Source organism: Lissotriton helveticus, chromosome 6 (assembly GCF_964261635.1).
Source record: "Lissotriton helveticus chromosome 6, aLisHel1.1, whole genome shotgun sequence".
Classification (NCBI taxonomy): domain Eukaryota; kingdom Metazoa; phylum Chordata; class Amphibia; order Caudata; family Salamandridae; genus Lissotriton; species Lissotriton helveticus.
Genome location: NC_136067.1, coordinates 1,832,491,150 through 1,832,506,660, shown reverse-complemented (window position 1 = coordinate 1,832,506,660; position 15,511 = coordinate 1,832,491,150). Strand labels below are relative to the sequence as shown.

Genomic DNA, 15,511 nt, shown 5'->3' with positions numbered 1-15,511 from the left:
TAGAAAAGATGTGAACTTAAAAATGTTTGTAACAAAGTGGGCATTGAGGCTCTTCCTGAAGGTGTGCAGAATGGTGGAGCGTCTGATGTTGATCGGGGGCTCTTTCCAGGTCTTTGCCACGATGTAGGAAAAGGCTCTCCGACCCGCTCTGGCTCTGCGGATGCGCGGGTTTCTGCGAGGGCGAGGTCAGCAGAGCAGAGGTTTCTCTTGGGTATGTGGAAGGAGACTCTTTCGTTGAGGTATTTGGGTTCGGTGTTGTGGAGGGATTTGTAGGCGTGGGTGAGTAACTTGAAGGTTACTCTCTTCTCGACAGAGAGCCAGTAGAGATCTTGCAGGTGTCGGGTAATGTGTTCATGTCGTGGGATGCTGAAGACAAGTCTGGCCACGGTGTATCAGGGATTTGTTGATTCTGGCATGGAGTGAATTTCTTTAGTCCAGTCTGCTTGTTATGAGTGCGTGGTGATGGTCTTTCCAGATTCGGGGGATCCATTTGAAGTTCTTGCGAAGGATGCAGAGGGTGTTGAAGCAGGTGGAGGCGACGGCGTTGATCTGTCGAGTCATGGTGAGGGAGGAGTCAGGTATGATGGTGATGTTCTGGGCGTGGTACATGGGGGTGGGGGGGGGTTGCCAAAGGTGGTGGGCCACCAGGTGTTGTCCCATGAAAAGGGTGTAGGCCAGAGGACGAGGACTTCTGTCTTCTACGAGTTGAGCTTCAGGAAGACACATCGCAAGACTAACTTCAGAAGACAGCTATGCTTGCTGCTGGTTCCAATTCAGGGCTTGTTTTTCCATTCCACCAGGTTCCAAGTTCACCGGCCGCCACAGCATTAAATGCATTACTCTGCAGGTAAGTGAACAGATGAAAGCTGAGCCAACAAGGCACACAAGAAATTATGGTTCAATTGTGTCCCCTCTGTAAAACGAAGCACCACCCTAGTAGCAACTGTGAAAGTATACTCTGGATTTATTTCATGCAAAATGTGTGCACACCATTTGCAGCTTTGTATGCTTGCCTCTTAGTACCCATTAACCCTGAAGAAAGTGCTTGCAAGAACAATAAAGGATCAGATTTATACGCGTTTCTCCATTCTTTAAATTCCCGTTCACAATCAGTAGCTAACAAGACAACGTTTCAAAAGGAACGTTTTCTATTGGTTCATAGACAAAGTTTAGGAGGCATGCACATTTCATACAGAGAAGAAAGGATTCCAAGGCACCAGTTACACTGTAAAATTAGAGAACATGTCAGACACCGGCAGGAAGCATGTTTTGCATGGCATAGGAGCATCAGACAACGGGGTTCTATCCACTACTGTTCCATCATTGTACAAACAATTCACTATTGTGCACAATTCTTCTTTCTTTATAAGAGAATATTAGCTCACAAATACATATAAACAAAGTATTCACAAATCTACAAGACTTCAGATGACATAGTTGCCCATAAGACATGAGTGGCGCAGCTACCCAGAGGGGCGGCGGCCCAGTCTGCCCTGTGTCGGCAGCAGGTTTACGAGTACCTGCAAAGGGACTCGCTTTGTGTTTACTATAAGAGGGGAGAAGAACATCAGAGAACTATAGGGGAGAAAATAGAGATAAAGGTAAAACAGGTGGAAGGGAAAAGAGATACAGTTAGTAAGAAAAAGGAGGTTTTCTAAATGGAAGAGACTGGAAAATGGAGAAGGTAAGGAAATGGAAGTGGAGTGAGAGCTATAGGAAAAAAAGGGAGTGAAAAGAAAGAGGGGACAAATAGCATAGCATTGTACGAAGGAAAAAGAGTGGAGAGATACAGAGGAGAGTGGAGCAAAGGTAAAAGACAGTAGTGCTATAAAAAGGCGAATTAAAGAAGAGAGAGGGAAGATTTAAGTTACGGGGAGAGTTTTAGGAGGCTAACAAAAGCAAAGAAAGAGGAATGTGAAAAGCATGACAGTGGCTGATACAAATGAATACAGTGATACAGTGAATCGAAGCAAGGGGAATAAAAAGGGACTAGAGTAATAATGAGAAGAAGGAGGTGAGGAGCTAAATGGAGTGTAGAATGGAAACATTAGTGGAGAAAAGAAAGGCAGGAAGTCAAGAGATACAGGTAGGAATAGGAGAACAGTGGAAGGTGGAAAGTAGGATGATACAGTAGAAGCAGGAGGAGGGAAGAATGGAGATAGATACACAGGGAAATTTGCAGAGAAACAAGAAGACAGGGAAGAGTAGGGGGAAGTAAAGAGCTATGGAGGCAAGGTAAAAGTGGCAGGAGAGATGCAGGATAAAGGGGTAAAGGGCTCCGTGGGGATTGTAACTAACAGTGGAGAATGGAGACAAACGTGGAAAGATGCAGGAGGAAGGAGGGATCGTGAACTGTAGCAGGAGAAAATAAATAAATAAGAGAATGTTCAATCAATATTCACAAACCTACAAGATTTTATATTACATAGCTTCCCAGGATACACCAGGGGCATATCTATCAGTGGAGCAGTCAGTGCTGTGCAACCGGTCCAGAGGGGCAGGGAACCCATCCTGCCCGCATTGGCAGCCGTTTTACCAGTGCCTTCCAGGGGTCTAACTTTGTGTTTACTCCAAAAGTAAGAGGAGAAGAACAGCAGAGAGAGATTGGGGAGAACAGATAGGTAGGAGTAAAGAGGAGGGAGGGAGGGACAGTGGGGAATGTAACCATCAATAGTTATTAGAGAGATGTAAGAGATGTGGGGGCAGTGGAAGGAAGCATGAGAAAACAGGAGTAAGGGAGGAACTGGAGATATTCAGGGAATGAAGTAGGGTAGAGGATAGGTAAAAGGGGGCTGGAGCTTAGCTTTCATTATGCAACCAGTGCAATGGTGCAGTGCCGCCTCAGGAGTGTGTGGTGCCCACTACACCCAAGTGTTACTAACCACTGGGATGGTGGATCCATTTTTTGACTTGCATTAGTGCCCATAGGAACTTACTAAATTTCTGTAATACACAACAAGTAGGGCTAGAGTTCCTCAAGGTCAGTTAGATCCACAACAATTTTGATGAACAACGCGTCGTCCTTAATGTATGAGTTTGTTGCGTCTTCCAGCACGCAATGCGACACAAAGCGTGGGCATCCTGAGGCAATGTTCATCTCTCCTTCTGGCCTTTTGAAGCTGCTGCTGTTTGGAGCAGGCTTGAACACGCTCACAAGGTGGTTCTTCTTCTTACTCTGGTCCAACAGCATCAGAGTGACCCTCTGCTTGAATGGCCATGGTAGGAGGGAGTCATACTCCCCTCTCATGACCACGAAGTAGAGTGACATATGTTCTCCTTTGCCAGACCCGTCGCCATTGAGGTATGCTCGGGCGCACAACCGGTACCCGCTGCGGCTGGTATAGAAAGGCTGACTAAAGATGGATGGAGTCCGTCCTTCGGTGGCTTCTCGTTTCTTTTTCTTGTACTCTAGTATTTTCCAGATAAGTTTCCCGTCGTAGCAGGTACTTTCCAGAAGCTTGAATCTCTCCTCGTTGCTGCTCAACTGCACCTTGTGGACACCAAGTAGGTCATTGTGTCTTTCAGACTGCAATTCCAGACCAACTGGAGAAAATCAAATAAAATGCTGTTTTAATAACATTATACCGCCCTTCTGCAATTTATATGCACTGTATATTACAAACATTTCCATTACCCCCTCGAGAAACATGTGCAATTTTAAGAAATCATAACCTGCTACTAGGGCAACAAGAGTCTGTGTGTGTACTGTTTTTTCTTGTCATTAGTATTTGCTTTTATATATAACAAATTAGCAATATTTGTAATTTTGTACATTGGTACGACGTTTACATAAAAAAAGCTCAAAGCCTAATTTATGACGTGCAGGTTAGAATTTACGCCGGTCATTTATGGAATACATGTGGGATTAAAGTAGTAATGCACTACACCTATGACACAGTGGGAGCCTTACGCCACTGACAGTCCAGTTGCTAAATGTGTAAAGAGGTGATGTGTTCCCGAATTCAGAGTGGCCGCTGAGGAAACAAACTTTTTCTGTGCACTACATGTGTGAAATGTGCTACACTTGCTGTAATATAAAAACTTGAACTATCTGACCTATCATACTGCTAAACAATTCACATTTCACTGAAATATAAGACAATCAACAAAGACCAAGACGAATCTAAAGGGTTAAGGAAACATTCACTACTGTAATACCTGAATTCCAGCATTTCCTTCCAGTTACAATCTTTAGGGCATCTTCAACCAGGGTGACACAGCCAGAAACTGCATGGGTGTGGTTGGATACATGAAGTGTTCAATACCCTGATGCAGCCTTACATGGCCTTCTACAATAGAGGACCGAAACTTATGATCGACTGTCTATATAACTATGAACCCAGCAGTGGACATAGATCACCCCGTCGCAATCTTCTTAGACACGGAAAACAAAAAAGCTGATAATGGAAGTTGGCATTTTTTCTCACGTTATAGTTGTATTCCAGAATGTTATCACATTAACCCTAAGGAGAAACAAAACTTTGGTAGCCTTTAGGGAAAACATCTAAACCTTTTTGTTCACTCTGTGAATTTATGATTCTAGTTGGTTATTTATCTATCTGAGGTCTTTAGCACCAAGGAGCCCCTAGAGGTTTTCGTGCTCTTTCCTAAAATACTTAACATTATTATTCAAAGGGTTACAGAAGGTACATGTGTGTATACTGTCACATACTGTGACAAATACTCCGAATATTCCTTGTAATCCTATCACTCAATTCTCGTGAATTGAGACCGGTTCTGTTTTTGAGTGTTAAGAGTGGATGAAAGGTCGCTAATTTCTACCAGTCTGTGGGTGAAACAGAAATTCAGTGGCACATCACTACTTTAAAGTGGTGTATGGGTGAAACAGTAACTCCAATGCAAAGGGATGCATTTTCTTTACTCTTATATCCATCTGTTTCACACTTTGCAGCTCAATAGAACTACTTCCAAGGAGGTGACAGCATAAGCCAATGCACGGGCTTCAAGGCAATAGATTGGCAACTACATTTTTGCCAAACTGAAGACTGTACACATACATTTCCAGAGAAGAATGTGTTGCCCTAAAATTCCCAAGTCCGGCTATTTCCCAGCATTTTTCACTTGATATGTATTTATGGTGCCACATTTGGTACAGAAGAGGGGACATGCACTTCTTTCTCCAAGGAGGAGAGATCGCCTGTGTGTGCACTGTGAAGCATAGAACATGTTTCTTACTCATGGGGATGTGTGGGCGTGCCTTACAGGATTACCTGAAATTATTCCAACTTCATCCAATAAAATGTTGGGGGAGGGACCCTGCCTGCCGAAACACCATGACAACACTCAATATGCTCCACAGCTGTGAAAGGCCACAACCTCAAAACACAGACAAAACCATATAATACCAGAACTCATAACATCTCGAGTGCTTTTTTTTTTAAAAACCATTTTCAGATGCTACACCACACCAGGCCATGGAGGCAACAAGGTGTCAACAGTTTAACAGAGGAAAACAAGCAGAGAACAAAATGTGGAGCACACAAACTTTCTCTTGGAGAAGTTAGCAAATAGTTCTCCTCAGCACAGACACATTTGTAATGCAAGGATGAAATAAGCTACTTATCTGTGACTAAAGCTGTAATGTAATGAGACCAGGTGATCCCTTGAATGAGCATGAGGCCAATCAGTCATCATGCTGATAAGTGGTAGTTGGGGTGGAGGGGAAAAGATTCAGATAGAAGGATCATGGGAGGAGGCCAACATGGTATGCTTTACTGAACTGTGAAGAAAGTGAAACAGAGGGCAGTGGAACACACATTCATGGAATAATCCTGAATCTCCACGAGAAACAGGTGTGGCGCTTAGCAGATGATGTGGATGCAGAACAACAGCTCTACAGTAATGAAGAATAGGCAGTTTGTTTACCTGAAAATATTCCATTAAGTGATTGTTGAGAAGGGATCATTTAGGGAACGTAATTTTCTTTAAAAAGTTACGCATCCTGCCTACAGCAAATAGTTGATATACATCTAGACTAGAACCTGCTATGCTCCAGAAGGGAACCATTAAACTATGAACAACAATCTGCCAAAGTTTAAGGAAAGACGATTTGCTGCTAACACATTTAGAGACTTTGGCCAATAAATAGGAATACCTTAATACTTCTGAATTCCAGAGTACCTTAACCATGAGGAGAAAAATAGAAGCAAAATAAACTGTGTTAAACATCCTAATAAAATGAGTTAAAAGATTGGGCAGAAGAGGGGAGGAGCTACGTCAGCAAACAAGATGGCTGCTTAGGCTCCCGGCTCCGCCGACCTCCGTACGCCGCCATAATATCCTGTACATTATCCTGACTTCACGCCTAGCCTTCGTGTGCATGAACTGTTCCGCACTCCGATGGTGAAATCTGGAAACTTTTATCGGCCGGTTTGACGAAGTTCCATCGAGTTGAAGATTGCGGCCTACTCCAGTGGTGAAGCCGGGGCCTCGAGTACTTTCACAGCCGGGCTGCAGTGCAACAACATCGGCAGGGAGACCCAGGCTGGGTCCGGTCAATCGGTGTGGAGGCTTTGTTTAAGCCCGAATTTGGCGGCGATCGTTTCTATTGCTCAGCATCGATGGAGGAGTGACTCTACTTGCTTTTGGCTGCGGGTGGGGGTCCCCGTCCCGCGGACCCGGTACTGGGCCCGCCGGGGTTCGTTCGGTCGGGGTCTCTGGCCTGCGGCCTTCACAGGGTTGATTGTGGCTGCGAATAAAGACTGGTCACCATCCGCAACTGAATGTTTGTGATCCTGTTGACCGTGGCTGCGAATAAGGACTGATCACCCTCCGCATCTGAACGTTCGTGATCCTGCTTGTCCCCCCTGAGGACGCCAGATTCTCCCCGGGAGGTGATTGTGATTGGTGTCGGGCGTGAAAATATGGATCGTACGGTGCTTGAGCCATCGCTGAGGTCAATACTGGCAGAAATTAGGGCGTTTCATTCACATGTGGATGTCTTATTGTGCAAATTGGACACGCGCCTATCTGAGTTGATCCTGGTGGAACCGGACCCAGCCTTACAGATGGAACAGCAATCTGCAGCCATTCAAAGTGCGGCCATTTTGACTCCGTGCGAGAACCCCGTGAGGAAGCAAGTATTGGAACCATCGGATGGTGCCCTGGAGGACAGTGTCCCCGTGGTCGTCAGTGTATTGCCGGACCTTCCACCGCTATCGACTTTGGAGGTATCGAAAGGCGTTCCCCTCCCGGAGACTTTTGTTCTTGACTTTCCATCCAATTTGTGGTCGTCTTCTCCTTTCTTGGTGACTTTACGACTCCTGGGCAAGATACATTGTGACTGTCCATCTAGGAGGGAGAGTTCTTCTGCGTCTGAGGCTCTTGTGGACTCTTCGCCTCCGTGTCACCATAGATTGATTCTTGATGACTCCCTTCTCCCCTATTACTCCTTTGTGTGCTTTTGGGTCTCGCTGGGGGGAGTCCTTGTGCAGGTTTGGAAGGGCCAGGGTTAAGATCAACTAGGTCGTGACGGGTTGGAATGGCTTTTACGGGTGTTCGAATTGCAACTGTTTGATCTAAAAGGCTGGGCGGTGTATTATGGTGCCCCCTAATTTTTTCTATAAGTGTTGTCATACGTTGATCTTTTAGTGATAGGGGGTGTCTGTTTCGGGCGGAGAACTCTAAAGGGGCTGGGAGCCCAAATTGATAAGCCCTCCTCCGTTCTTTTTCCTACTTTTAGGGTTTTAGTTATTAGGGGCGACAGGCACGCTGCTAGTGGGGTTCAGCTGTAGCCATTTGCAGGGGTGCAGGGTGGGGTGTTGGAAGGGGGTTTTTTATTTTGCCTTTTTTTATTTCTATGGCCTTTTTCTTTCCTTCCCTTTCTCTTCCTTAAAGGATCAGTATAGTTTGCGAATCATTCGGATTTTTAACGCGTACTTGTATTTAGTGCTTATGCTCTTATGATATCCTGATTCCTGGGTGGGCAGGCCCTGAGATCTGGCGCTCAACATTGAATGTATATTGTATTGTCGTTCGCACCGATCCATATGCTTCGGCACCAATGTTCCATTATAGCGGTTCTTACATGCAAATCCTGTCTCTTGTCCTGTCCCCCGTATTCTTCTGTTTGATTGTATGGCACCTGATCCTTCCTTAAATAATATAAAATTGAACCTCTGTCTCATCCTGGGACTCAGTTGTGCATTCTAATACAAGTTCTATCCTGAATCGCTGTCTGACCTCAGGGTTGTCGGCTGATGAGCTGTGTCGTACTGTGATATAGGGGGTCTTAATTTGTTTAGCGGCCGGCCCCTGCGGTTGTAGGCCCATGCTTGTATTTTATTGAATGTTACAATAAAGGTTTTAAAAAAAAAAAAGATTGGGCAGACATATGTAAAATAAAACACTAACGAAAGAAATCTGGATGTTGGATCAAAGGCTATACCAAAATGAATCGTAATGCTTATAGGTTAAAGTCGACTTTGGGAAAGGGAATACATATGAAATCGTTTCTACTAAAGCAATAAGTAGCAGTGTGTTCATCTTTAGGCACTCCAAGCAAGCAATATCTCTACTGGTTTGTTTAGGAGAGAAAATGCCTTTCGAAAATGTTTGTGTTTTCAAACAAAGTTCTTGTGATTTGTAGCAGCTAATTATCTTATTATAAGGGTTCTAATCTTTGAAACTGCTGTTTCAGACAATAGTCCCTGACACCGGTTTTAGGGGGCACCCCAAAAAATCAGGATCCACATCAGAATGCTCCTTTACAACTGGTTGCTGTGATATTTCCTCAGCAGCAACAGGCCTACACTCTCTCTCCATATATATTTGATAAAGAAAGTCCTTATACATGAATAAAGCCTACATTGTAGGTACTTTTGAAACGGAACCAGGATTTAACACTGTAAGATATACGCAGACATGGTCATACTCGAGATTTAAATTACACATACATCTTGCTCTCCAAAAGGTACTCCATGGCACTCTTAGATAGATTATTGTCTGATTAGCTGGGCTAAAATTATACTTCCTACTCAAAAAGCCAGCGTTCTCTAGGTACCCTCGCACATACAGGAAAATGAAGGACCCACTCTTGCATGACATGATAGCAGGTACTGTAAAAGTGTATTCTGAACGAATAGTGATGCAGGAACCTATTCAAGGGGCAGCCAAGGCAGTAAGGAGGGGTGGCCGTAGGGGAAGACACTGCTGCATCTGTGCACACTGCTCCTAAACCAAAGCTGGGTGTGCACGTACATAACATTCAGAACCGTTTTTTCTCTCTTTTATGGGTGCTACACCAATCCACTCTGGATCCTAGTTTTAAATAATTATAAATAAATCGACTCTGCTTTTCGTTTTGTGATGAAGACTTTTTTTTCAGCTGAACAATCAGCACAAGGCAATTCTTACATGATACATCTGTAAAATTCGATCTCAAACAGTTACTAATATGATCGTCATCAACAAAGCCACTCCCCCCCCCCTTTCGATCTGTGTGAATCATTGCATGCCACCAGTGTCTTTTTGTCACGGGTATGTGGTTTTGTTTTGAACCAGGGAACGGCCCGAGTAAGCTTCAAGGATAACCACTAGGATGTTATGCCCTCGGGCCCCCATGTCTGAGTCCCCTGTGTGATGTGCCTGGCGGACTGTTGCGTGTCATCCTCAATATCAAGCCCGAAGTGTCGTCTCCATGGGTCCCAGATATTGTGGAATTTTTTCGGACACCCTCTGCTATGATATGTGGTCTGCTTGGCCTTCATATATATGTCCATTCCCCTCGTCCATTCTCAATGGTCGGCCTGTCGGCCACTCCCCATCTCCTAGCTATGCCTCTTTTGGCTACTAACAGCCCCAGGGAAGCAAACATAAACTGTGTTCTGGTGATGTCCACCTCACTTGGAATCCCTGGTATCACAAACCTTGGCTCCATCGGCAACGTTACCCCCAGGACCGTTCCTATTGGTCCGATTACCTGCGTCCAGTATGTCTGAAGTACGGGGCACGCCCAAACTGTGTGGAAAAAAATGTGATATAGATGTTTTGATTGATAATTTAAGAGTCAAAACACTGTAGACCGTTTCTGATGCACATGTGTATATTTTGGAAAATAAAATTCAACAACATATGTATGGCTGTGCCTGCGCCTGGTTTTATTTCCTAATCGCTCTCCTACCCCACCCCACAGAAGTCGGCTCTTATACCAGTATACATTTTGTATATATTTATGGCATTGCTCCTACTGCCCTGCCTATATGTTCAAAATTACAAGTAAACACTTTTAAAAGTATGTATGGGTGCTGTCTATAATTCACTAAGGCAGTAGCCAGGTGAAAAGCTTTGGACTAATCTCAATGTGTTTTGAAATGATGTTTTTAACATTGTATTCCCTCTGTATCCTCTGCATGATAACAATTGTTTTAGTGGATTCATGTGTTTGTGTAACGAATAACAGGATCTACTTGCTGTGTCTGTTTATTTTGCCTTGTTACTCTCTGTAGATGAGGTAAAGGTTTCATAGTTTGGTAAAATATGACAGGCATGCATTCATGCATTGAAACTACTGTATAATTCAACTGGTTTCATTGCTGGATATATTTATTGTTGTAAATGTTTAAATGAGCTGAACTATTCCCTGCACAGGAGAGGAGCACCTACGTATGCCAGAGATTACTCTGTGCAGAGAGATTTCAGAGCAGGTCTATACTAATATTCCTCAAGCCCCGCAGCACTAATGCAGTGCAGTGCTGCTGATATCCACTAACAATGAGCTGCACAAAGCCCCCAGCACATCTGGGGTCTCCGTCTCAAAGCTGAAAGACGCCTTTTATCTTTTCCTTCAGAACTGCCTCTTGCTCTTTTCATAGATCTATTCTAACAGGCACACTCCCACCAGTAACAGGTCAGATGACCTCAGTTGGCTCCATTCACTGCAGCCACTGAGGAAGAAAAGAGGGAAACACGCACACACACATACACCACACACGCACTCAATCCACCCACACCTAAACCCATAGTTAAATCGCAAATCCTTCAAAATATGAAGTGGAAATTCCTGAATTTGGCTCATGGTTGCAAAACCCAAATATAGTCTGCAAAAACACCCTGAGACCACGGTGGTGCTCAAGTGGTTCACACAGAAATATTTGGTAATGCTGGCATGTCCTTAATCATCCTATGTGTGAGATCGCAGGCTAAATTGGAAAATATGTTAGACATCTAAACTGGAAAGAGATTCATTGTGTATCCACTAAAGAGAGAAAACAAAAAATGCATTCACATATATTCAGTCTAGCCAACACCATCAAGGATTATTACTATACAAAGAAAGCATGTGGGCAGTCCAAATAGCTGTCCAACTAATCTCCTTGGCAGATACACATATTGTAGAAACCTACAAAGCCCAGTTAATCTGTGTTGACAGAGTTAGGATCCCGTAGACGAAGACTACATTTGTACATTGACCCAATGAGAGATAATTGAGATCTAGAATATGCCGCAGCTTAGGTAGCCTTGCCTGTCAGGAACATCCCAACTTTAGGTGGCAAAAAGCCCATGATATGGTCTTTACCTCTTTAGTTGGTGAGAATAGAAATTCAGAGCTAACTTTATATTCAGATTGAAAAGTGTTTAATTGGCCAGAATGGAGGAACAGTTAGAGAAAACCATTGGAAATAATATTTCCTGATTGATATGAAAAGCTGACTAGACCTCTGCAAAGATGGACGGAATTCCCTAGGTCTGGAAAAAAAACGTAGGATTACACAGCACAAAATCTTGGTCTTTCATCACAATTATTTTGCTGAGTTACAGCACTTCCAGTGGCGGTTTCTCTTTGTGGGCGTTGGGGCTCCACCCCAGGTAATTTAGCACCTGGCAATTTATCACGTTTGCTACGTTTTGACTGGTTTTTCTTAACTAGTTTCTTTTTCAATTGTAATAAAAAAAATGAAATCGCAAAGAAGTAAGAACACGGCCCGGGGCAAAGAACACGGGGCACTGCCTCGAAGTCTGCTGCCCCCCCACTGCCAATACCGCCGCGCTGCACCACCTGCTATGTCTTTGCGGCTGAGACCCTCAGAGCCCTGAAGGCTGTGATGTCATCAGCTCGCAAAGACATAGCCTGGATGCCCAGTCTCCACCCCCTGATGGCGTGGAGATTAAGTTAGCCCCGGGCGTTTTTTAATACAAGCCCGGGATTGCTAACGTCTCCACGTCAATCAGGTGGAGGAGGAGAGCTTGCTGTCGTGTGTCACCCCTCCCAACTCGTCACAGGGCGTGGTGAGACCCACCCTGTGACGAGTGGGTATCGTCTGCGCAGACTCTGACTTCTTCCCGCCGCCGCACATCAGTAGGAGAAGAAGACTAGCAGCCATTTTCTAGACCCAGTGACGGACTGTCTTTCACGCTAACCGACGAGGTCAAGGTCGGAGCGGGGAGCCTGAAGGAAAGCAGTCGACTCTACCGGTCTTGCCCTGCAGCAGCAGCCTAGCCATCCGTTTTGGTTGCAGGCAGGCTGGGCAGACCGGTCACCGGGCTCCGGAGTAGAGAGTGAGACGTGTGAACTGAACTCGGGCAGGTAGGGCCCCACAGGCGAGAAGTTTTTAATTTATTTCGCACATCGCAATGCATCCTAATTAATTGATTAAGCGGAGCCAGGAATGTATGTTGTCACAGTCTAGACGTTGTCTGTCTTCTAATGCCGCGGCGCTCTCCTCCTCTTGTCATGATTCAAACTCTTCAGGTCTCGGCCGGGCCTACAGTTATGAAAGGTGCAGAGTAGAAATGGTGTTGAACTGCAGGGCTGAACATACACATGGTGCATTGATGTGTGGAGCACGCACCAATCACACACCACACACACAAACTGCTTTCTCTCTAAAGAGTGTGGCAAAGGACTGGCAAAATATGCCACTAGTCCAAGCATCAATCTTCTCCAGCCATGCTTGCTACCCTTTGCTCGAACATTATTTCAACGAAAGAAGGCTTCCCCGGCAACAAGTGGGATCTTCCATTCAGGCATGGTATTATGATATCTGTAAACGTTTGGTAATATAATTTACTTAAAGGAAATTGTACAGTTCTCTCCCGCACAAGACACTGTTAAGCACAAGACACTGTTAAGGAAGCATCGCACGCTTTCCATTTTAAAAGCATTGGTGTCTCTGAGGTAGAGTGTTTTACAAATTGTAGTACAAGGAGAAACACCCCTTTTTAAAGAAAAGTTGTAGAGGTTTGGATACATCTGAATATTAGATAAGAAACGATTAGCACGAGTTAGATGTTGGCGAAGCTCAGCCTACGTTCTGCACTTTATTACCAGGCTAGTGTTTGAGGGAAATATAAAACATCAAGGCAGATCTTGCATAGGGAATAGCGTGTGCTGGTGTTGTCCATGTGTGTCGAGGCTGAGTCCGCTATGTGGAATCTGAGCCACAATACTAAATTATGAAGTATGTGTAACTGCAAAAGATAGAAGGGGAGAAGAATGTCATAACTTTTAGGGAGGGGGCAACTGAACAGCTGCACGAGCAGGGGCTGGCAGGGTAACCTCAGATAATACATGTGCAGGCGGGAGCCCCCACGGAGCAGACCCATCAAAGGCACCACCTCGGCCCATGGGACCTGCCTATGTGCAACCAAATTAAAACCATGTTGTTCTGTGTGTCAGCGATTGAGGTCAGAGCAGAGGGCCAGGTTTAGGGCAAAATTATAGGCAGTCATTTGGTCACGGGGTGTCCTAACGTACCAGTTTTGTAAACTGGGTGAGCATGGCGTCCCGGGTTACCACTACAGATCTTTTACATAGATGTCAGGCTTCCTCGTAATGTAGGGCTACACTCTCGGCCACCCCCATTGGAGGAGTGTAATGTGCCGCTGCAAGACATCTGTGGGTTTGGTGGCTCTCCAGTGTGATGAAAGGGTCTGTTTGCCTAGCAAGAGAGCTAGCTTTGTGAATCACACTAGCACTTTGTGTTTTTTCCCTCACCTATACATTACAAGGGCATTTGCATCATAGGTGTTCATAATAATGAGCTCACTAATAGTGGCAAGGGCATAGTGTATAGCACACTACATTCTTCAACACCAAATGCGTAGGACCTTGTGCGGGGGTAGGTTTGAGGGCAGGTAAGGCTGGCAGGGCAGGGAGGACATAGCTGTTGTGCGTCTGCCTTGCTGACACCCAGCCACTAGTAACACAACACCGGGCGCAGGGATCTCAGGGCAGACTTGGCTGGTAGTGTGAGGATAGCGTAGTGATGCTCTCTGAGACAATCTGCTGGAACACAACGAGATAAAGTGCAGCTGTTTCTATTGTGGGCTGCCCACACTTGACTGCTGCCATTTCAGTGATACGCAGAGTATGAGATCTGTCAACAGTTGCTGGTACCCGCTGACGACGACTGTAGGACTGCAATGTAATTATAACTCCTGGTTTTTATTTAACCCAGAGACATCTTGCCTAGTGTGGAATTCTTTGTAAAGTTCAGAAAATGCAGGAAAACCCTAAACACCACAGCACAACTAATGGTCAAATTGGGCAACTCACACTTGAATGGAATAGCGGGTTGGTACTTGTGATAATGGCAGAGCTTAATTTGTTTTGGAGTAGGTCCTCATTTTTGGAGATCTGAACTTATTTTCTTATCCTCAGACTGACCCTGCAAGATGTGGCTGTGGTGAAAACGAAGTACATGTTGTAATGAAAGGCTAGTAGTTATGGTGAAAGCGAAGGGGATGGTGAGTGGGGACAGGTGCAGGATGCAGTTATGGTGTAATACTGGTGTTGAAGAAGGTGTAAGGATCGCTCTTTAGAAATGGTGAAAGAAAGGCTCAGGTCAGGTGCAATGATGATGAAAGGTGCAGGGCCCGGCGTTTGTTAATGGTGCAAATTATGGCTGTGGTGAAAACGAAGTACACCTTGTAATGGAAGGCTAGTAGTGAAGGTGAAAGCGAAGGGGATGGTGAGTGGGGACAGGTGCAGGATGCAGTTATGGTGTAAGGTACAGGTAGCAAAGAAAGGTATCCAATGGGCTAATGACGAAAGGCGGATGGTGTTTGGTTGGTAAGAACTAAGAAAGAAGTTCAGCATTTGATGATGGTTGAAGAATAACACGTGAAGAAGAAGAGGAAAGACGTGATGTGGTGATGGTAAAAGAAGATGCAAAAAGCGGAGCATGTAGTATAGGGCACACCGCTGTTTGCATGCCTACCCATTCCTTACAGTGCAGTCATGTTACAGGAGGGAGCACTAGGGTTAGTGCCCTTTCATTTCTGGTGCTCTGCAGCAGTTTCAAGAACTTCTTGGAGTTTCTTGTTGCTCATATGGCTGTAATTTCTGATATTTCAAAGTTTCCCTCGTCTTCATTGGATGATTTTAGCTCGCGAGAAAGTGTCACTCATAGTTGTTGAAATGTCACTCATAATTTCACAGAAATTATGAAAATGTCACACATGGCAATCTGAAACCTTGGCAGCTATGAGTATTTAACCACATGTTGTATGCGTCGCACTTAATGTACATGGTGTGCACGTGTATGTATGC

General features: G+C 44.8%; 1 protein-coding gene across 5 annotated transcripts in view; it reads right to left on the bottom strand.

Moving 5' to 3' along the window:
- Nucleotides 1–1,130: 1,130 nt before the first annotated feature.
- The window catches only part of TRAF5 (TNF receptor associated factor 5), a 199,353-nt gene continuing 184,972 nt past the window's right edge, over nucleotides 1,131–15,511 (bottom strand). For all 5 annotated transcript variants that reach the window (XM_078649729.1, XM_078649732.1, XM_078649733.1 and 2 more), the window contains one exon: nucleotides 1,131–3,543. In XM_078649729.1, coding sequence (XP_078505855.1) covers nucleotides 2,966–3,543 — 578 coding nt within the window. In that variant the 3' untranslated portion in view covers nucleotides 1,131–2,965. The remainder of the gene's footprint in view (nucleotides 3,544–15,511) is intronic.